The sequence below is a fragment of the Coturnix japonica genome, chromosome 3, assembly GCF_054131305.1.
Source record: "Coturnix japonica strain WE chromosome 3, WE-NBRP24, whole genome shotgun sequence".
NCBI lineage: Eukaryota > Metazoa > Chordata > Aves > Galliformes > Phasianidae > Coturnix > Coturnix japonica.
The window spans coordinates 100,758,568-100,780,830 of record NC_140665.1 but is presented as its reverse complement, the minus strand read 5'-3'; the positions used below and the strand labels follow the sequence as shown (position 1 = coordinate 100,780,830).

Genomic DNA, 22,263 nt, shown 5'->3' with positions numbered 1-22,263 from the left:
GGCCTAGGCTTATTTCTTCTTAATCTTGTCATCTTACTAGGCATACAGGATGGGGATCATTTTGCCTTTTGGAGGAAATTGTCTCTTTTATCTTATTTCTCAATAGAGAAAGATGAGAAGACTTATTCAGCCTAGTTACCTAAAAATAGGAGAGGTTGAGCTAGGAACAATTATTGCTTGCTTTAAAGTCCTGCAGATATTTGAACATTAGCAAACACAAGACATGGAACTCTACATCTGACAATCTCTTAGCTGGTAAGCCTGCTGAAAATTGCAGCTTTTTTACTAGGGATATTAGCTCTAAAAAATAACCTGCTGTGCTACTAGGAATAGACATCTCAATAACAAAATGTAGAATAAAACATGTAGGTTTTCATCTCCATCAGACATACTATCATCTCTGTTACGGGAAGTTGTTATACAACCCATTGGCAGCCTTTCTCCTTGGGTCAAAGCACAGAAGAGTGAACCCTATATATATTCCCTCTGCCTGCCTCCAGAGTGGGAAGAAAGTCTCTTGGGGCAAAGAGATGGAGATCACAGAAACACCAGAAATCTTCACAGGCTTTTAAAATACAAGAAGTGACATGTAGGATTATGTGACAGCAACTGCACACTACTAGAGGATTTCCCTTGCAAATGTCAGTCCTCCAGGAACCACCAGCTGAACACACATTAGGACTTGTTTAAGCCACAGGAAGCCAGCAATACGACTGTGTCTCTAGTTGTAGATCTCGTGATTTCTGGACTTACTTGAATCATTAGGCCATCCTTTTACTGGCCGTCATTATATAAAACCAAAACCAAAGCAAATTCTTTCTTAAAATACAATACTCTTGCTTGCATGGCATTTGAAACCACAATGTATTATGGCAAATAGTTTACATAGTTTATGGCTACTGGTGGCAATTATCATGAGCTGCTCCAATGGGACTTATCAGCTGTCAGAAGAGTTTTCCAAGGGATGTGGCTAGTTTTGTGTTTGCTGGAGTCCAACCAAGACTTGGATATGTTTTTTCTTAGGCACACTCAAGATTGACTGTAAGTTATTATATTTGATGACGAGAAAGACATGTTTTCTCTAAAAGAGAAAACATCATGGAATACAACAAAGTTTCCTTGAGGGACGAGAGAATTACTGTGTGAGTTAATCAGGGACGGTCCTGACTGAAGGAATGCATCCCTAGGCACCACTCACTGAAGAATGTAAAGGATTAGCCATTAGAAATTCCTTGCTTCCGTGTTTGTGTAGAGTTGGGAATGAGAGACGAAAGGTGATGCGTCAAGACTAACCAGTCTCAAACAAATCAAGCAAGCTTTGGCAGTGGTCTGTACCAGAAGTGCACATATAAGTGATTCTTTCCTTCATGTATCATCCCAGCCTTAAGCAGCCTGAAGACCTAGGTCAAAGCACCTACTTTGACCCTGGGACCACATGGAAGCATCTAGACGTACCCATCTTGTGGGTCTTCCAAAATATTCCCCTTACCTACAAAATCGTATGCCTACATCCAAGCTACCTATTTGGAGCATGTCAACACGTTGTCCAGAGAGGCTCTAGAGTCTCTCTCCTTGGAGATCTTCAAAACCTATCTGGTCTTGTTCTTGAGCAACCTGCTCTGGGTGGCCCTGCTGGAGCAGGATGGGACCAGATGGACCTAGAGGTCCCTTCCAACCTCAGCCATTCCTCAATGTTGTGATTCTGTGGAAAGCTCTTTTCCATGGACTGAATCCCATATCTTCCCAGGAATTGCCTGAGAGTGCAGGTTCATCCAGGCTTTAAACACACAAAAGACTGTTCTAGTAATGTAATAGCGCAGGCAACTATATCACAGTGCTTTGGATCCAGAACTGTTTAACTTACTACCAAACACAGAAGCTTTATTTTTAGTTGTTATTAGTAAAGTTATTATCCTGACTTTTATTACTAAATCATTCTTGATGATAATGACTGTATCTGCAGTGACCTTAAGGTACAGGGCAAGGAAACAGGCTTTTCTGACATATTTCCTGACTCCTGACATATTTCCTACACATCCTTACAGCCATGTCTAGGATATCTGTGGGCTGCCTGCAGGCATCCTCAAGGCTGCTCACGTTTGGATTGTCTAACAAGCTCATCTGTCTTAAAGACAGGTGTCATCGAGACCCTGATGGAAGAGGAAAGTGTGATACATGAAGGCAAATGAACAAGTTTAAAAGTTTAAATGAGAGAAGAAAGGTGATTATTTCCCTTCTTGGGATAGTTAATTTTCTCATCCCATATTGCCGTATTCTCTGTGATGCTTGTTTTCATGCTGTGTTCAGGTATGAATAATTGCAATCAGTTTCAGACCCTCATCAGTGTGAACCATTGTTATCAAGTGAACTGTACGACTTTCCACCCACCACATGAGTGACTCATGGTCTGAAAACAAACCACAGGTTTCAGGTTCGATATTTCTCTGATTCCATGCCAAAACCACAAACACTCCAATGAGATTTACACAAGCGATCTGTAAACCTCATCAAAACTTTCCATGAACCTGATCCATAAGAAGACACGTATCCAGGTGTGTTTTATGAAGCTTTGAGATGCCCTGAAATCATTTGGCCCATTGCCTTACAAGATGTAGTTAAATGGACTCCGTGTGCTAGCCTCTTTCTTATCTAACGTGTACCAAATCTAATACTTTCTTATCTTTCATATGCCAAATGTAAATGATTCCCTTAGCCTGAGGAGATTTTGTTCTTTCAATAATAGTGTAGCAAAGTGTAATTGCTTTCCAATTCTTTTGAATTTATTCCAATAGTATTATTGAGTATGTGCAATATTTGTTATGCTTCTATTTATTTATTTACCTAGTGTACAAAGAATAGCAGAATTCCACCCTCTCCTGGAAAAACTGTGAATATTCTTTTAGCAATTTAAGTAGAAATCACTGGTTCTGGAAATAATTATTTGAGGAAACACAGGTGTTTTTTTTTTAACATATCCAGTTTTCCAAATACAGGTTTAGGAATTTTTGGAAAATCTGAAAAAGAAAACAGAACATCTTCCATATTTTCATTAATTTGTTTCTTCCTTTGGACTATGAGCAGAGAATCCAAAGGATTCTACTTCAACTCAGCAAGGTCTAGTTCTCTTTGGATGGGCATCTTTTCTGAGCCAAACCTGCCTAATATCAGGAAGCTGATTCTACAGTGCTGCCAACTTCAAATCTGTACTAGAAACTTAGCAAACTGGGGTTAATAGTCTGGCCTAAAGAATACTCCTGTCCAATTAAAGTAAGGTTTCCAGCTAGATATTTTTTCTTTTCTGCTCCTTTTACTCCAGGAGTTGACCATCATAGTCTGTATTCTTAGTGCTTAACAAATTCAAATGCTTCAAGTAAGAAGTGTTTAGGATTGTAAGACCATAAAAAGGCTAATCATAAGAACAAAATGCTCATCATTTTTCAATATTTGTCAGTTTTTAAGCTAAGCCTACACTTGGAAAGCATGAGGTCAGGCACTTAGTGAAGTCTGTCTTATTAGTTTTAAGTGCCTATATTGGATGTAACTACTTAATGAACCTGCTGTCAAAGAAGCAGGTGGCAAACTTACAGTCCTGTAAGGGATCACAGAATGTCAGAAAGTGGATAATATCTGCAGTATAAACTTTTCAGGAAATACCTTCCAAGTTTGCACTCAACAGAAATTTGGTGTCTGTTTCTCTGGCTGAGTCATGATAAGTAAATTCTTCAGTGTCAGACCTTATTTTGAGCTGATGGAGTGGCTGGGTAAGGAAAAGGCCATAAAAATCTTGTGTGTGACAGTGGTTTGATGTGGAGATCTCATGACTCCATCCAGACCTCAGAGGAAGTCCTCAGAAAGACATTCAGTCTTCATCAGCAGCTCCCTCTTCTTTTGCAGAGGCAGTAACCACAGCACTTATTATTTGAGCCTAGCAGCTTATCCCACAAGATGAACCAGACTGTAAATCAGTTTTCTTCCCCTTTTTTTCACCTGTTTCTCAAGAAACAGTATTTTCTTCTCATGTCTTTTTTTTTTTCAGCCTTTCCTCTTCCTTCCCCTTACTCTCTGTGGTATTTCTTTTTTCCTTCTGATTCCCAAACAGTTTCCAATGGCCACTGAACTTCTGATTGCAGTATTTCTCTTGGACTGCTGAAGAACTTGTTCATCCAAGGTATTCCCAGGGACAAACTCAGAACATTTTCTTTATGCTTGTTCAAAGTGCCAGATGCAGGGAAAACGAACCTTTGAGTCCTCAAGAGCAAGCTGCCAGGTGAACATGATCTTTGCCTGTGTTTGACTGAGTGAAGTGCATTATTACTCTATCTTTCAGGTATTTTACTTTGACCGACTGAGTGTTTCATGGCCTGATTTCCAGATCACAACTCCCAAAGATGTCACTTTTCATGCAGTTCTACACAATGGTCAAAACAAAAAGCTAGTGAGCACATAGGGAAGTTTTCCTGCAGCCCATGTTTGGGCAATTCTAGTCGGCTGATGTTTTGAGAAGTGTTGGTATGACCAATCATCTTCTATTACTGCATCTCTTCTGCATCTGAACTAATGGACAGGCCCAAACTTCCCTGATATAATTAGCAAATAAAGGTAGTAGCATGCAATATGCTTAGAAGACCATCTGCTATTGCAGGAGCCTAGGATAGCGGCATCTCTCCTGCTTCCTGCACATGGATTTTGGGATCCTGGGTTCCATATAGCCCCTAGGAGATCATAGTATTGAGGTGCCATGGGAGAGAAAGAGATGATGTGTAATGTTTTCTGGGCTAATCGGCTATCGTTTGCAGAGGATTAGATCCATTTCTGTGTTTCATTTCCCTATTTTGAGTTCAATATTAGCTTTTGCTCTGCCTTTCTTCGCGTGTGACAGGAGAGACTTCTGGCTGCTTGTCAAATACACACCCTGCCACATCCATGTGGCCCACCAGCCTTTTCCCAGTTGGCAGATGGGGTGTTCCATGGCAGTAGGGCGTGCAGAGGGTTGCCCATGCTAATGTTAGTGAAAGCGAGGTCAAGTAATGCACTTTCCTGTACCTTCCACCTTCCTTTCTTCCGCTAATTTGCTAATATGTATGTGGGCATGGAGTGGCAACACCCCATTACTCACATTCTGACCAACAGATTAGCATAGCTTTAAAAAACCACTCCCCAGGAGCACCTCTCTCATTCCTCCAGTGCAAAATCTGGGAAGAGAAAATGGGTTCTTCAACAAAATATAATATTTATTACTACTAAGCTGAGATACTCCAATCCAGATCCTATATCCACAAGCATTAAATACAGCATGACTACAAACCAGAAAGGTTATCTTGTGAATCTGAATGAAAAAGGGACAGATGAAAGAACTCAAGGAAATGGGGCAGTGAGTCAGCTTGAGAGGCAATGAACTCAGCCCGTTAGCCTCTTCTTCAACGTGTCTGTTACAAGTTTTTCCTGTTTCTCTCACATCTCTGTACTTGTTTGGAAAGCGGACCATATTATAGACTCATGATCTCAACCACATCTTACATTATTTCCCCATTCGAACTTTCTCTCCCTGACTCCTTCACATGTCTTTGGTTGGCTGGCAGCCAGTATAGGGAACTCAAAGTGTACATCCTGCTGTTTACCTTCATCAGCAACTGGTATTTTTGTTCAGCTTCTGAGATGAGTACTGCCTCCATGAGCTCTTTCTTAACTGGTATAAGCCAGAGGTCAGCATGTACTCTACAAAGAGCAAAGGATTCTTTAAATCAGATATATTGTGTTTGTTCTTCTTCTGTTTTCAGTATTGATGACTGTTGCATTATTAATTGTGTTGCAGTAGCACCTAGAGGTGCTTGCTGAGATCACAGCCCCTTTGTTATTGTTCAGTTCCTGGTATATTTATGGAGACAGTGCATTCTCCAATGGATCAAAACTAGACTGGGAAAAAAGATGCAGTTCAGAACAAACGAAATCTACATTTCTGCCTCACAACCTCCATAATTCACTTTGTTCTTGATGGATGTAAAGGTCAATAGAAAGGTCTTGATTCGTTCCAATGGGATTTGGATCTGACCCTGCTGTGCGACTGGGAGGCATCATTTCATTTCTAGGAGTTACACAATAAAACTTCAGTGAGAGTCAATTTCAGCCCACTGAGAGACAACTGCTAGACATCCCCTTTAAGTTTTGTTCACAGCAGTTTTTGTCTGCATTTCAAGTGCCTTGAACTGTTAGTAGCCCTTTCCATGAGGTCATATGATAGATTAACTACATTGAGGGAAGTCAAAGAAGGGCTTGGAATAGAGCGATCCAAAGGAACTCCTTCCTAACCCCTCAAAGAACTTTGCCATAAACCTTTTGTTTTCTTCACATTTATTCCTGACTCTTCATTGTCACAGACCAGAGTACACTTGCAGACACCATGGTTTTGGATTAAGCTTGCACATGAAGCCAGATCTCTAATTGTCGCTATGTAAATGTACTAGATGCATCCTTGGGTTTCATGTGGTAGTCTGGTGAGACACAGGCCTCGTATTTATCTTGTATCCTCTCTGCCATCTTCTCACACACCTGAGATACCCTTGAGATACCATCTCAGACTGCTCTAGGCATCTAAACTTCATTTAACTAGTTGATTTTTTTTTCTCTAGTCAGTAAGAGAAAAACATGTCTAGAGGGGAATATATCATCTGTATCAGGTGGCTTTCCTAAGGTGAAACAACCTATCCTCCAGAAATATTGACTCCTCTCAACCAAGTATGCAAGAAACCTAAATGGTAAATCGGCATTAAAAGAAAACATCAACAATTTAAGGTTTTATTAGTTGCCTTTTTTAGAATGAAGCACATCCTACCCTGCCGGCATTTATTTCTCTCCACTGATTGTGATCCCTAAAGCAGATAAGTGATTACTAGAGCAAATACTGCTCATCAGGTTGGTTCCTACATGAGAACAACAACCAAATGTTCTGCAATAAATTACAGAATCACAGGAATGCTGAGGTGAGATGAGACCTCTGGAGGTCCAGCTCCTCTATTCAAACCACATCTAAAACAGGTTGCTCAGAACCAAGTTCAGCTGAGTTTTGAATATCGTACAGTACGGCAACTATACATACTTGAGCAACCTATTCCAGTGTTTAATCACTCTCATGGTGATTTTTTTCCTATGCTTAAGTGGCATTTCCTGTATAAATGAATTATCCAATCCAGTACAAGTTGGACAACAGTCCTGTGTTTTAACTGGTTACAATGAAGTCAATGAGTCCTTTAAAGTCTTTTAATTCTTACTCTATTCTTCATCCCAGGTCTATAACTTTTGGCCTGTCATGTTCTATTACAATACAAAGCCTACGTCCCAGAAGTGTTGTAGAGTAAGAGTCTGCCTAAGAGTTAGACAAGGCTCATGCTCAGGAAGTCATGTTTCAGCCTTGGACAACGAGATCCCATATGCTGAAATTCATACTGTCCTCTCTGAAAGACCATTCCCACCTCATACACATTCTGAACAGAGATTCAAATTCAGATTATTTGCCCATAATTTCATTAATGAGATCCATGATTCCATCTATTTCTCTGGGGATCACATGCTTCTGAAATCAGAATAGCTACTGTGCCTGCTTTTAGCCACGGTGCCACTGACAAATCCCATAATCCAATCTCTCATGCCACTTCACCAGTTTTGTTTGACATCCTGTTTCCTTCCCCAGCATGGAAATCGATAACAGAAAATGCATGGAAAACACAGTTTCATAGACTTGTAATAGCTCTTAATCAGGTGGTTTTTATGTCCAAGCAGAGGAACAGGATTGCTTCTCTTTGGGGTAGCAAAATAAAACCTGTAGTTTTCATGCCAGCAGTGTGATGCAGTCTCCAGAAAAGCCAGAAATGCTGTACACTGAGTCTCGATAGCAGACACTGGCATGTTTACAGCATCAGGAGCTGAACCCTTCATGTTAAGAATTATTTTTACTTATGCCTCCAAGAGACGCAAAGCTGAGGAGCAACCAACACTGTGAAATGCTGATTTCCAAACATAAGTGAATTGCTACAATCATTAATTTAAAGAGATTAATCCTGCAAGACATCAGGTAGATGATCTATTTTACAGGAACACCACTGCTAAAGAGCTGATGATGCCAGAAATATTACATGACAGAGCCTTTATTCAAAATCACACAAGAGAATTCCATATGATTTAGCTTTTGCAATGCATATAAATGCAGTAACTCAGCTGGCTGCTCTGTTGACTGCTGAAGTGGTATCATTGGCACAATCCATTTTCTGCACAGGTAACACCATGGTGATGTGTGTGACTGAAGCAAAGCACCAAGGAAGGAAATGACCTGGGCAAAAATCATACAAATATTTCCTGTGGTGGGGTTTTACACACAGATAGTTCAAAATCATGGTCAGAAGGGATTTCATTTCTGAATTTCCTTCTGTCCATTCTTTCCCTTTTCTTTTCCTCCTCCTTCCCACCTTCTTTTTCCTACTTGTATTAATACACACTGAGAGATCTCACTAACAGAATAAATGAGAAAAAGGTGACAATAAAATGTACAGGCAGTTAAAACATACTCCAAATGTTGTCATTTATTAGATTATAGGCTTCCTATATACTTTCCGTGTGAGCTAAAGAAGTGTTTCCTTTAGTGACATTGGATTTATTGACAAATGACAAGCAGTAGACGTAGACTTGAGATTTGTGCTTCTGCCTCATGATGCTAATCACACACATAGATTCACTTTTGTTGCTTTACATGCAGTTGTGCTTCATGCCACACTGGGAAGCTGAGACAGTCTTACTGAAGGCTTTCACAGAACTATACAGGATGGGATTCAGGTTGCAAGTGTTGTTATAGTGCAAACAGGAAATAAAAAGAAATGGGAGGATGATGGGATATAAGCATATTCACAGTAAATAAATAAGTACACAAATTAAATACCGCATGCCATACTTTAAGGAAATCTATCAGATGTGTTCGGTAGGATTGTCAGTGTGATTCTGTGTCTCACTTGTTTTTTCACACTCTACTCATGCATCCATTCTCTGAGTAGCTCAAGATCCAGCCCTGGTATCCCAGTAACTCCCAAAGCACTGGTCATACAGTTTAATGAATCTCAGGAAGCCTCAGAAACATTTCACAGACTTGAACTCTGATAGATACTGATTCTGTATTCCTTTGCTATGTGGAATTTAGAGGATGAGGTTTTTCTTCATGCTCCATTGTGCCAGGCACGTGTGACAACCACAGAACAGTCATCACAGTGCCTGTGAGATCTTTCTCTTTCATCTCCAGTTGCTGGTTAAAGAGCTGATGATTAAGTGACACAGTTGTGTCAGAATGCATCTTATGGGTGAAATGGTGCTCAGCCCACCATCAGTGCTAGCTCTCGATAGCCCACTGCATGGCTGCTTCTTAGTAATATGCAATCACATGTTCCAGAGATGCTCTCATGTAGCAGCCTGAGGAGCATAGAGCATCCTAGCACAGCTGTGAAGACCCTGAAGTTCTCTCAGACAGTGAGAAAGATCTCTCAGTCCTCTTCAAAGCCATCAGGTGATTTTCTTGAGAGCTCAAATTCAGTCTTACAAATAACAGACTGCAGAAGCAAGAGAGTTGAGGAGTTCCAGGCTTTGTCCAGCCAGTTTGCTCATCAACAGACTGTGCAAACAAAAAATCCTTCTCCTCTACTTCTTAGATAAAAGTTGTGCTTGAGAAAAAGTGACTTTCTTCCACTTCTAGTCCTGCTATTGGTTACCAGCTGCAGATGGCATGAAAGACTTTGTGCGTAATCTACCAACAGGTCATGAGGTGGAGATGATGATGCAGTCTGTAAGCCTGGGTTTTTATGGAGGAACAGAATCCTTCACATGAATGATCCCCATTGAGAGACAGTGTCTCTCACTCACACTATTGAGACAGTGCTTGAGGTACTAGTAATGCAATCACAATTTAGATCCTTTCCTGAGCAGAGGAAGGAAAAAAACTAATGATCAATCTGGAATACAGCTTCTACCAGACAATAATTACTGTCCTGTTCAGGACTTAGAAGAATTACAGAATATAATCCCCTATAAGAAAAATCAATAAGTCACCGTATCCAATGTCTTTCTCAGTGAATATGTATCATGCTAAATTCTTTCCCAGAAGATGTAAAACTTTCCAATAAATGAGATATCCCCACCCTTACGCAATCTCTTCCACCTCTTCCCTGCCTTGTGAGGCCTGATTAAAGGGTAATAAAGCTTCTTCATAGAATCACAGAATTATAAAATTGAGTTGGAAGGGACCATTCAAAGGCCATCTGTCCCATTGCCTACTCTGAACAGGGACACCCACAGCTCCATCAGTGCTCAGAGCCCATCCAGCCTGGCCTTGGCTGTGTGCAGGGATGGGGCACCACCTCCTTTTCTCAGTGCAAACTCTGCAAGTGCTTCACCACCTTTGTTGTAAAAGATTTTTTCCATACATCCAATCTATGTTTTCTTCAATGGAAGAGCACTGCAAGAGATCTTGCCTGCAGCCTTTGATAGATCCTGAAATTCTCTACTCTTTGTAACATTAACATGTTTATTGTAAGGGACAACTAAAAGTCAATTGATTGCAGATCCGGGAGGACAAACATAGGTCTCCTCTGTCACCTGATAGTGATCCTCTTGCTCTTATCTTTCCAGATTGACAGCATGCAGGCTTTGCTGCATTGCCCCAACGTGCTGGTGTGTGTCGGCCGTGAGCCATTTAAACCTGTATCGATGGAGAATCTGAGGAAACACTCGGTGGAGAAGCTGCCTGACCTGACTCCCCGTTCTAACGGCAACAATGTCAATGAAAACAATGAAAGTAAGAAAAACTCTGGGGGTGCATTGCACAGTCATCTCCAGGCCTGTGTCCTACAACTTGGAGATTACGGGCACCTATTGTACTACCCCCGTGTGCAGATTTCATGTGTGCTGCTTCACTTGCGAAATGCGCTTCCCTCTCTGCCTCCCAGGCATTTCCATCCTCTCCTTCTTTTTCTCTGGTTTCCTTCTAGGATTTCCGCCCTACACCCTCTAGTCTTTCTTTTACATGCTCCCCATGTCTGGCTGACTTCCCTTCCTCTTTCATATCTCTGTGTCTCCTTTTCCTTCCAGAACTCCCTCCTTTCCTGTGTCTGCCTCTGAGACTCCCCAAACCCTTGAGATTTCCCACGAATCCTCTGTCTCCTTGTCTGTTGCTCATATAATGCTAGCACTTCTGCACCAGGCTCGGAGGATGCTCTGTATTTGTTTGCAGAAGACTCAGTTTCTCAGACTCTATTACACTCTTTCTAAATACCAGACAACTTTTTCAGGATGTGAAAGTCATTTCAAACAGTGGAGAACTAACAGCTACCTGCAGTTAAAGGAGCTACCTTTGGAAATAAACCCTATGGAAAGGTTATGTTCAAGGAGTAGTATGCTATGGGTTATTCAGAACCTCATCATGAATTGCCTGAGGTTACAAGTAATCATCCCAGCTACCCTCAGTAGCCAATGGGAAAGAGCTGCCCATTTCCAGAGGCTAATATCTGTATTAGGAATTTGGTTTTGGATAAAATGAAGTGTGCTCTGAGGTGGCCATTCCTCTCCCCATTGTCAACAGTAGGAACCAGGAAGTATTCACTTGTGTGTTGACAACTTGCTGTCGAGACTTAAAGACAGAGGGCTTCTACACTCTTGCTCTGAGATAAAAAAACAATTGTAAAGAGCAGAAAGAATAAACAGAAGCTCTTTGTCCATCAAGAAACTGAACAGACGTGCCAGTTCACATGCATGAAGACAGATAGGAGCTATTTCACATCTCATTTGTCTTGGCTGGTGAGCTCCCTTTGACATATGGCCTTCCTAAAATGCCCTCCATTTAGCTGCTTATCCACACACTCACGGAGCCATGTGGTTGTTTATGTGTATACAAATAGCCTCTCAAAAAGGTAATGTATGTACATACATTATAGAATGTATAGAAACACTATAGTTCTGCATCTTTCAAGACATCATGGCAGCAATGTGCTCTGCCTGTATTGAAGGGTCCAGCACCTCAACAGATCTGTGCAGATCCCTATTTTGGGTCATAAAGGTGTTGGTATTAAAATTCTTGAAATTCCCTTACTACTGCTGTTTCTTACCATGATTACTCTGTTTCTCTTTCTAACTGCCATCAATTTATACTTTATTTTCCATTTATTCTTCGTATTTTAATAAATATTCTAATTATTCATTGTGTCACATCCCTGTGTGTATTCAGCACTGCTCTGATCTACATGGCCCTAACAGTGTTTCCAAGCATATAAATGGAAAAGTGGATAATGCAGAATAAGTGCTTGACACTTCACCACTAGCAAAGAAAGAAGGTCACTTCTCTGTTAAGTTCTCTCACTCAAATAAGGATGTAGACATTCACAAGGAGAATTTGCAATGTGAATCTGTGATAAATAGAGAAGCTCTAAAACTAATTTACTCTATATGTCCTTTTTCTTTTCTTACTGGCAGGTATTATACTACCAATGCAGAACAAACAAACAAAAAAGCTTATATTCTAACTTAGATTCAAAAAATGAAGTTTAGGTATAGAAGTTTTTAATATAGATGGTTCAAATAAAGTATTCTGCTCTATTTTAACTCAGCATTTACAGTCATTGCTTAGTCAAAGTTAAATTTTCTATGCATGTGAACTGGCAAATCTTGAATGGACTATTATCAACATTTGCTAATTTAAAGATTGGATCTATTTATTTTTTGTCAGCATTGTATAGTTAACATTTCTCTCCATCTTTCTTTTCTTGACTTATTTCAATCCGCAGTGAACTTTGGGTTGAAAGCCAAAAAAAGTGTTATCCATCCACGGTCGGCATCAAGCAACAGATCAATGAGATTTTCCTTATCATCAGAGAAGTCATATCCAAATGGTCTTGCTGCTTCACCAGATAATGTTGCACCTTTCTCAAACAATTGTTCACATCCAAAACCTGGAGACCTGGTTCATTCCTTGGTCAATGATGACATAGAGAAGCGAGTGCATGTGAACAAGGATGGCAGCCTGTCTGTTGAGATGAAAGTCCGCTTTCGTTTGCTAAATGATGAGACTTTGCAATGGTCCACCCAAATCAAAAAGTCCAATTTGATGAACCAGATGCCTTGTGAAGAATCAGGTCTAGAGGACAGTGGACTAGACCCCATCCAGAAAATGAACCCAGAAGCCAGCTCAGAGGCAGATGATTCACTATACCCATGTGATGTTGATTCTTACATGTCTAAACTTGAGGAATCTGAGTGTGATGAAGCTCACTGTCATAGCTGTGGCAAGAAACACCAGGACTATGATATCTGGAAAAACCCCATGCACACTTCCCAGAGAGAAGAGCCCAGTGTACGAAGCACATGGCACACACGGTCATCGTGCTCCAGCACATCTTCCAGGAGGAGAGTAATCCACAAAAAGAAAGCTTCTGTGGATAGTCTCCGCACCACATCCAGTGAGGAATTCTCTGAGCACATTGTGCAAGAGTCCTCATCCTACTCAGAGACTATAGAGAACAGGGTGGCGTATCGATCTATTAAAAAGTGTACTTGTAGAAGTGACTGGTCTACAGGTGCTTCCAATGGAGAAGATCAGCAAGAATACACCAGGACAAGCACGAGCAATAGCCAGAGGCCTTCTTCCTTGGGATTAATGTCACATTCAAGTTGTGAAAATAACCTGGATGCTCAAGAAGCCCCCGAAGACTATGAGGCCAGTAAAACCAATTCGCAAAAGGAAGATGAAAATTGTTTTGAAACTTCCTCTGTGAAGTGCTTAAAGGATGATGCAGAGGAGGTTGAAAGCAGCAGAGTTGGGAGTGTCTTATCAAGGTCATCAGTGCAGTCCAGACAGAGCAAGAATATATGTGAGGAAACAAGTAGTGTGGGTAGGACCATGTCCTCCTCCAGCCTCCAGAAAGCAAATGAAGGAGATAACACTTTGTGTTCCACTCCTGCCAACAGTGTGCACAGCAGGTCTAGTAACTGCAGCACACCTAGAGCAAAGAGTGAACATGATGACCACTCAGAAAACAATGCAGTAGTCTCCTCATTCTCCAGTGAGTCCTGCCCTAAGAAAGAAGCTGAAGAGACTGAAGAAGAACAAGAAGAAAATGAAATCAATGAAATCAGCTCAGTTTCAACAAAAACAAAGCCCAACCAATCAGTTAAAGATGAGAGCAGTGAAGGTGAGCAGTGCTCTGCACCAGGAACTCCCCAGTCCATAGCTAGTGTCAGGAATAGCAGGAGAAGTGACAGTGATGAGATTGTTCCATGCAATGCCTCTTGCTCTTCCAGAGGATCCAAAAAAAGCAAACACAGCCATCTTCATTTGGATGCGCAGTCTGAAATGTCTGTGTCTTCACTTGAATCCACTCAGAATAAAAAGAATTCCCTGCATGCAGATGAGCTAAGATCCTGCAGCAGGATATCTAATTACTCCAAAAGCTCATGTGAAATCAAGAAAAAATCTATTGGAGACCCAATGTCTCATAACTCAGGATCTTTTCAGTCAAACATTTCATCTACAAGTGAAGCAGAGGCAACTGCTATTATAACTGAGGTGAAAAGCTCAAAAAGTACCACCAATGGCTACAGTGCATCCTCAAAAGGCTCAAAGAGGAGAAGCCATAGAGAAGAAAACAGCAAGCCATCGTCTCTCTGCTCAAGTGTTTCGAGCTCTAATAGAAAAGCTGGAGGTCATTCCAAGATGAATTCAGAGGCCCAGTCTTCAAGACATGGAAGTATAAGTGAGAGTGTATGTTCAAAAGCTGAAGAGGGTCATTCCAAGATGAATTCAGAGGCCCAGTCTTCAAGACATGGAAGTATAAGTGAGAGTGTATGTTCAAAAGCCAGAGAGGGTCATTCCAAGATGAATTCAGAGGCCCAGTCTTCAAGACATGGAAGTATAAGTGAGAGTGTATGTTCAAAAGCTGGAGATGGTCATTCCAAGATGAATTCAGAGATTCATTCTTCAAGACATGGAAGTATAAGTGAGAGTGTATGTTCAAAAGCTGAAGAGGGTCATTCCAAGATGAATTCAGAGGTCCAGTCTTCAAGACATGGAAGTATAAGTGAGAGTGTATGTTCAAAAGCTGGAGAAGGTCATTCCAAGATGAATTCGGAGGCCCAATCTTCAAGACACGGAAGTATAAGTGAGAGTGTATGTTCAAAAGCTGGAGAGGGTCATTCCAAGATGAATTCAGAGATTCATTCTTCAAGACATGGAAGTATAAGTGAGAGCGTATGTTCAAAAGTTGACCACTTAACTGAGACTGGGATTAGGACTGGAAATCCTGAAAGTGTCAGTTCAAGAGTCTCTTCAAAGTCAGAAGCAGAAGATAAACACTTGTCGACACAGGTATCCAAGGAAAGCGATGGTAGGTGTTCACAGTCAAATATATCTCAGTCTTCAAAATCAAGGCAGAATAGAAGTAGAAATCTTCATGTGGCGATGTCAAATTCCAGTCGAGCATCATTATCTGAGACTATATCAATATGCAGCAAGCATTGCCCTGCCCCACCAAAAGGGAAACCAAAAAGCAAAAAACCACGGTCAGCTGTTTTGAAGAATTCCTCCATTAGCAGCGTAGGCACTCAGTCAGTGTTCACTGCAGGAAGACAGCAAAAAGAAGTTGTAGACTCCTCCAAACCAACTTCCTTTGGATCTAAATCAGTTGCAACCGAGGCAAATGACCAGAAGGATACAAAGCTGAATGGTTCTTGCAATGGAAAAGTGGAGGAAGTGCTAGAAGACACAGTAGTGCAGGAGGAATGGAATGATTTAATGCCATCTAGTTTACCAAATGCATCTCCAGAAGAAGTTGTGCAAGAATGGCTAAGTAAAATCCCTTCAGAAACATTGCTTATGAAATATGAAATGGAGGATAATGCAGAAGAGGAATGTATAGAAGCATCCACTGAGATGCCGTGCTGTACAAATGCCGAGGAAATCTCAGAGGATGAAAAAGCTGAGAAAAAGAATTCTGAGGAAGCTGAAAATGAAACAGTGGATGAACTGGAGAGAGAGACAGAAGTCATTGCTGTAAATGAAGAGGCTGAAGAGTGTGCAAATCAGGAACAAATCCCTGAAGTCTTGTCTGAAGCTGCCAAGGCTGACCAAGCAGAATGCAGTCAGTCAGTTACTTCTAGCCAAAATAACAACAAAAAAGACCTGCCAACCTCTGTCCAGACTTCTGTCCAGATTATGAAGGCCTTGCTCAGTTCAAAGCATGAAGCAAAATTTGACCGATCAAACAGCTTGCCTGAAGTGTCTCCCACAATGGGGAGAAAACTGAGTAATTCTGCCACCGTCCTGATTACTTGTCTTGCAAGCTTGCAGCTCCTTGATGAAGAGTCAGAAGATCCATCAGATAAATCAAAATGTTTGAATAAGCCAAGGTATATGGAACTGTTAAATATTTTCCAAGCCCTGTGGTTTGGACAAACAGCTGAACAAAGTGGTCCAAGCTCAGGTCAAGAGGCAAGTGGTCAGGAAAAGTCAGCTTCTGGGTTTAAAGTCCCAAGAACTGCTAATGGTGAGTTCACTCCAATGTCCTCCTCTGGGGTGGATGTCAGCAGTGGTTCTGGTGGTTCAGGAGAAGAGATTGCAGCTGGTGCCAGGGACTGCAATTTACTAGCACAGAAAAGTGTTGAATTCAAATCAGATGGTCAAGCGGAAGATGGAGAGACTGCAACTGAACTGACTGAGGCTGAGGAGCAGAGTAAACAGGAAGAGCACTCATCCCGGCCTTCAACAGCCTGCTCAAAGTCAGAAGGTGTGGAAAAAGCAAATTCTGCTAGAGAGGAGTCTCTAGTTCAAGATCAGTGCACTAACTGTGAGAATGATCAAGAGGAAGGGGGAAAAAATGAGAGCACAGAAAATAGCAGTTTAGTTGAAAATGGAGAGCAAGAAGCTGAAGCTGTAAATGAAGCACTTCTAAAAGAAAATCTTGAGGAGGCAACTACTATTGAGACAAATGTCAGTGATGCTGACTGTGGGACAGAACTGAAAGCTGACACTGAAGAGCAGCTTGAAAAGGGGTCTACAAAAGATCCAGAGCCCAAAGTTGATATGGCCACCAGTGTGGGCACATCCCTTGTCCAGCAAAACTCAGTGGATCCAGATCCAGTCTGGGTCCTGAGGCTACTAAAGAAAATTGAGAAGGAGTTCATGGCTCACTATGTCAATGCTATGAATGAGTTAAAAGTCAGGTGGAACCTGCAGAACAACCAGCAGATGGATGAAATGATATTGGAGCTGAAGGAGGAAGTGAGCAAAAGAATACAAAGAAGCATAGAGAAGGAGCTGAAGAAGATCAAAAGCAGAGCAGGAGCCAAGATGCCAAGACCTCCAGATGGACCACTCAAGCGTGAGTCAACACTCCAAACTGAGCAGAGGAGACGGCGGCTGCAGACTATGCATAAAAAGTCATTTTTCAGTGACAAGACTGGAACCCACAGTAGGCTTGCAGACACATCAGATTTATCATTAGATGTAGATGAAGATGCAGCATTTAGCACAGCTTTTGAGGCAAGTATTAGTGAGCAACCGAGTGAGGAGGAATACTGCCCTTGTGACACTTGTGTGAGGAAAAAAATGGCTTCCAAGCCCACAAGAAACCCAGTGATGGCCACCAATGCCCCAGTTGTGAAAGCATTTGATTTACAGCAGATCCTGAGGGGAAAGAAAGATGAAAATGAGGAAGCCTGTGTCTTAGAAGCAGCCCAGGACAGCCAAAAGGAGGAGAAAGGAAATGAAGAAAAGAAGTCAGCATTAGATGAAATGGATGGATCAGTGCTGAATGAAAATGCAGAAGGACCAATATTAGAGAGTCAAAACTGTGCGACTGAGGAGGTTATGGATGAAGAAACCAAGGAAGAAGAAAATGAAGACACAAAAGAAGTGGAGGAAGAAGAGGAAGAAAAAGTGGAAGATGTAACACTGAAGGCAGAGGAAGAAGAAGAAACAAAAGAGGAGGCAGAAGGAGAAACAAATGAGAAAGACTATCAGGAAGTAAAAGAGGAAGCAGGGGAAGAAACAAAGGAGGAAGAAGAAAACAAGGAGGAGGAGGAAGGGAAGGAGGAAGAAGAAGAAACAAAAGAGGAGGAAGAAGAAACAAAAGAGGAGGAAGAAGAAACCAAGGAGGAGGAAGGGAAGGATGAAGAAGAAGAAACAAAAGAGGAGGAAGAGGAGGAAGAAGAAGAAATAAAAGAGGAGGAGGAGGAAGGGAAGGAGGGGGAGGAAGAAACAAAAGAGGAGGAGGAAGAAGGGAAAGAGGAAGAGGAGAAAGAGAATGAAGAGGAAGAAAAAGAAGAGGAGGGGGAGAAAGAGGAAGGAAAGGAAGAAGAGGAGGAAGTGAAAGAGGAGGAAGAAACAAAAGAGGAGGAGGTAGAAGGAAAGGAAGAAGAGGAGGAAGTGAATGAGGAAGAAACAAAAGAGGAGGAGGAAGAAGTGAAGGAGGAAGAGGAGGAAGTGAATGAGGAGGAAGAAACAAAAGAGGAGGAGGAGGAAGTGAAGGAAGAAGAGGAGGAAGTGAATGAAGAGAAAGAAGGAAAAGAGGAGGAGGATGAAGGAAAGGAAGTGGAAGAAGTGAATGAGGAGGAAGAAACAAAAGAGGAGGAGGTAGAAGGAAAGGAAGAAGAGGAGGAAGTGAATGAGGAGGAAGAAGCAAAAGAGGAGGAGGGTGAAGGAAAGGAAGAGGAGGAATTGAATGAGGAGGAAGAAACAAAAGAGGAGGAGGGGGAAGTGAAGGAAGAAGAGGAGGAAGTGAATGAGGAGGAAAAAACAAAAGAGGAGGAGGAGGAAGTGAAGGAAGAAGAGGAGGAAGTGAGGGAAGAGGAAGAAAAAAAGGAGGAGGAGACAGAAGGGAAGGAAGAGGAGGAGGAAGGAGCCAAGGAGGAGGAGGAAGGCATGGAGGAGGAGGAAGAAGAAGCAAAAGAGGAGGAAGTAAAGAAGGAAGAGGAAGAAGCAAAGGAGGAAGAGGAAGATGTGAAGGAGGAAGAAGAAGAAACAAAAGAGGATGAAGAAATGCAAGAAGATGAAAAATCAACAAAGGAGGATGAGGATGCAAAAGAAGATGAGGATGTAGTAAGAGAGGAGGAAGAAGCAGAAGAAGGTGAGGAAGAAGTAAAAGAGAAGGAGGAGGAAGAAGAGGAAGAAGAGGAAGAAAACACAAAAGAGGAAGGGGAAGAAGAAAAACAGGAAAATGAAGGAGAAAAAGATGAGGAAGAAACAAAGAAAGAGGAGGAAGAAGCAAATGGGGAAGAAGAAGAAGTGCAAAACGGAGAACAGGAAATTGAAGTAGAGTCCAAAGCTGAAGATAAAGCTGATAATGAAGCTGAAGAAACACAGGAGCCAGAGGGTGAAGATATTGAGGGTGATGAGGAAGAGGAGACAATCAAAAGCAAAGATGTTGATGACTCTGAGGTAGATGAGAATCCTGAAGGAGATGCTGTCGAAGGAACTGAGGAAGCTAAGCAGGATGAGGATGAGGCAGCAGAAGATGGAAATGTGGAGTTAGAAGATGAGGCATGTTCAAATGAAGAAGAAACCAATAGTGAAGGTGGTGAGAAATATGAAGAGAATGATGAAGAACCTGCCAGTGATGACCCTGACCAGACTAACAAAAATCACGAAGGCAACAGTAAGTCCTCTGAAAAAGCCTCCAAGGCCAAAGGCAAAAGAAAGAGGAAAAGGCTGGAGACTCTGAGCAAAGCAATTACCATTTTTGGTTCTTCTCTGGGAAACTTCTCACAACAGTCCCAGAAGGGGTCTGATGATGAAGGTGAAGAGGAATGCACAGATATTAACTCCATAAGCGAGCACCCCAGTGGAGAGGCTCAAAGTGATGAGAGCAGCAAACCTTCAAAGATGTATCCTGACAGCGAGGAAGAAGAAGAGGACAAAGCATCTTCATGCACTGATCCTTTGGGAGATGAGGAACAGCCAGATGCTGAAGGTGCAGATCCAAAGGGAGATGAACATACTGATAAGGTTCAGGCTTCTAAAAATAAAGAAGGTTCTGATGAAATTGACCAGGATGACCTGGACTTCTAGAACTGCTTATCAAAAACTGCTTTATTTCTTCCTTTCTTTCCTTCCTTTTTTCTTTCTTTCTTTCTTTCTTTCCTTCCTTCTTTTTGTTTTTGTTTTTGTTTTTGTTTCTTTTTAAAGTAAATTTTGATTACATGTTGCAGTATCTCCAGTGAGTTGGGCCATCATAATTGGCTTTTCTTCTGAGTTAAATGTGGTAAACTTGATCTTGAATCCTATGAGTAAAGTTGCAATTACTTGCCCTCATTTCTAGAGGGCTAGCAAACTCTTTAAAATTTAGTGGTTATGTTAGAAAACTGGTTTGGGGAAGGGGAAGGCTGTTTTGTTTGTGATACCTTCTTGTTCCTACTCTTTAAGCCATGCTGTTTGCTGCTTGAGTATCTGTGGCTCTGCTGGGCATCACGTCTGAGTAACTTCAGGATGCCTTTTGTCTGTTGCATGCCATTTTCCTGGAAAGGTTGCCAATCCACAGAAATGTGACAAAATCTGGAGTCATTGCCAAAGTCTGGTCAGAGCCCACAGAGATGTACACTCATTTTCTCCCCTTCCCTCCAATCTCTTCTCTTCCCTCTCTGTATGCAGAGAACAGGTCTGAGATATCAAAGTATTTTCCTATTTTCCTTGTTTTTCTTTAGTAGAAGTGAGATTGATCCTCACATCGCTGGAAAATCCAGAAGGGTCATCCCAGTCGATCTCTCCTCTTCCAGATCACTGATAGGTTTGTACTGTGCTCATCACTGTATTATGTGGTGATGCACTAGTAGATAAAAAAGGTGAATGAATTCATCTGTTAGGTATCTGAGAAGCAGTGTTATGTCCCACCTTTGGTCCTTTGCAAGTGGTTGAATGCAGTGTTGACCAAATTAGACATAGATAAACTCCACTTCCTTGTGATTATCCTTACTATGCCAATGATGGTATCTAAGCACTTTATGATCATCTGGGATCCCTCAAACAGTTTTGTACGAGGCCGTGCTCCAAAGCTATTGCTCAGTGCCTCACCCTTGCAATCAACCGGCACTATTTAACAAATTATGTCTTTAATATGGAACAGGTTAGAGCATCTGTACTGCAGCAAGCAACTGGAAGAGGCTCAAGCATTTACTGGATAAGCTGGAGTTTACGAAGCATGATAAAACTGTGAACTTAATTTAATAGCTATTTTCTATTGGATTACATATGTACATCATTTTTCCCCTGGGGCAATGTATGCATTTCTGAATAAATCCCCAACTAATGTGAGGAGATATCTGACCATACCTCAGCTGCATGCATGTGTACACCTCTTTGGGAAACGGTCTAAATTTATCAACAATTTACAAAGGAGAACAAAACAGCAAAAATCTAAGAGAGGGTAAAAGCAAAATGCCTTAAAATGTGTGGTGAAGAAGTGTGTGTGTAGCATTGTGTCAGGTGTGTGCAGACATGTTGAAATAATATTCAAAATGAAATAATAAATACTGTTACCATTTCAAGAATCATTTCCTTAAACTCATACCCTATCAACTGATTTCCACAGACAAGATTCAGTTCACCTAAATTAAGAAGTAGGGCTCCCTTCCAGACATAGATAGTTAATGATTGGTGCCTGTGACTTAAGGGCTCATGTAAACAATCAACAGAGAGCTAGATCTCAGCTGAGCTACCTCACAGAGGTTCACAGTGCCAGCTGAAATACTCCAGGGAGCTCAAGGCAGCTCCACTGTCCTCAAGATGCAGAAGAAGGGCAAGCACAACCCCAACTGTTAACCTTATGTGCATGGTTTGGGTCAGCTAGGTCATTTCAGATGAAACCAGACCTCTCCATAGGTACAACTCCATTGAATTCCAATTGTTTTAAGGTTTGTCTCAACTGACTGTTCTCTGTTTGCTGTGTAGACCTTGACAGAGCTAAGATCTCTTGGAAGCTGGGATTCAATTTCACTGTCGCAACATAGATGTTTACTGCCTGTTGAGAAGGCATTGGGAATCCAGTCTCATGTCCCAGTGTTATAGTGGAGGGGTGCAGAGCCCCTTGTAGATATGAGGGTTGCTCCAGGGCATCTTAAACTGTATTACTCATGGATGTAAAAGAAATGATCTGCCCTTAAAATTGTGTGAGACAAATCCTACCTCAAGGGACTGAAGTGCAGGTTTGAAGCTCAGTGTTAAAACACTTGTTGGCTTTGAAGTACAGGAACATGGAACCT

At 41.6% G+C, this 22,263-nt stretch overlaps 1 protein-coding gene across 1 annotated transcript in view; it reads left to right on the top strand.

Annotated features, from left to right (window-relative positions):
• The window catches only part of RP1L1 (RP1 like 1), a 42,731-nt gene extending 21,118 nt beyond the window's left edge, over positions 1 to 21,613 (top strand). Inside the window, exons 3-4 of the mRNA XM_085542296.1 lie at positions 10,657 to 10,822; positions 12,804 to 21,613. Of these exons, the coding sequence (XP_085398422.1) occupies positions 10,657 to 10,822; positions 12,804 to 20,077 (7,440 nt within the window). The 3' untranslated portion in view covers positions 20,078 to 21,613. The remainder of the gene's footprint in view (positions 1 to 10,656; positions 10,823 to 12,803) is intronic.
• Positions 21,614 to 22,263: the final 650 nt, after the last annotated feature.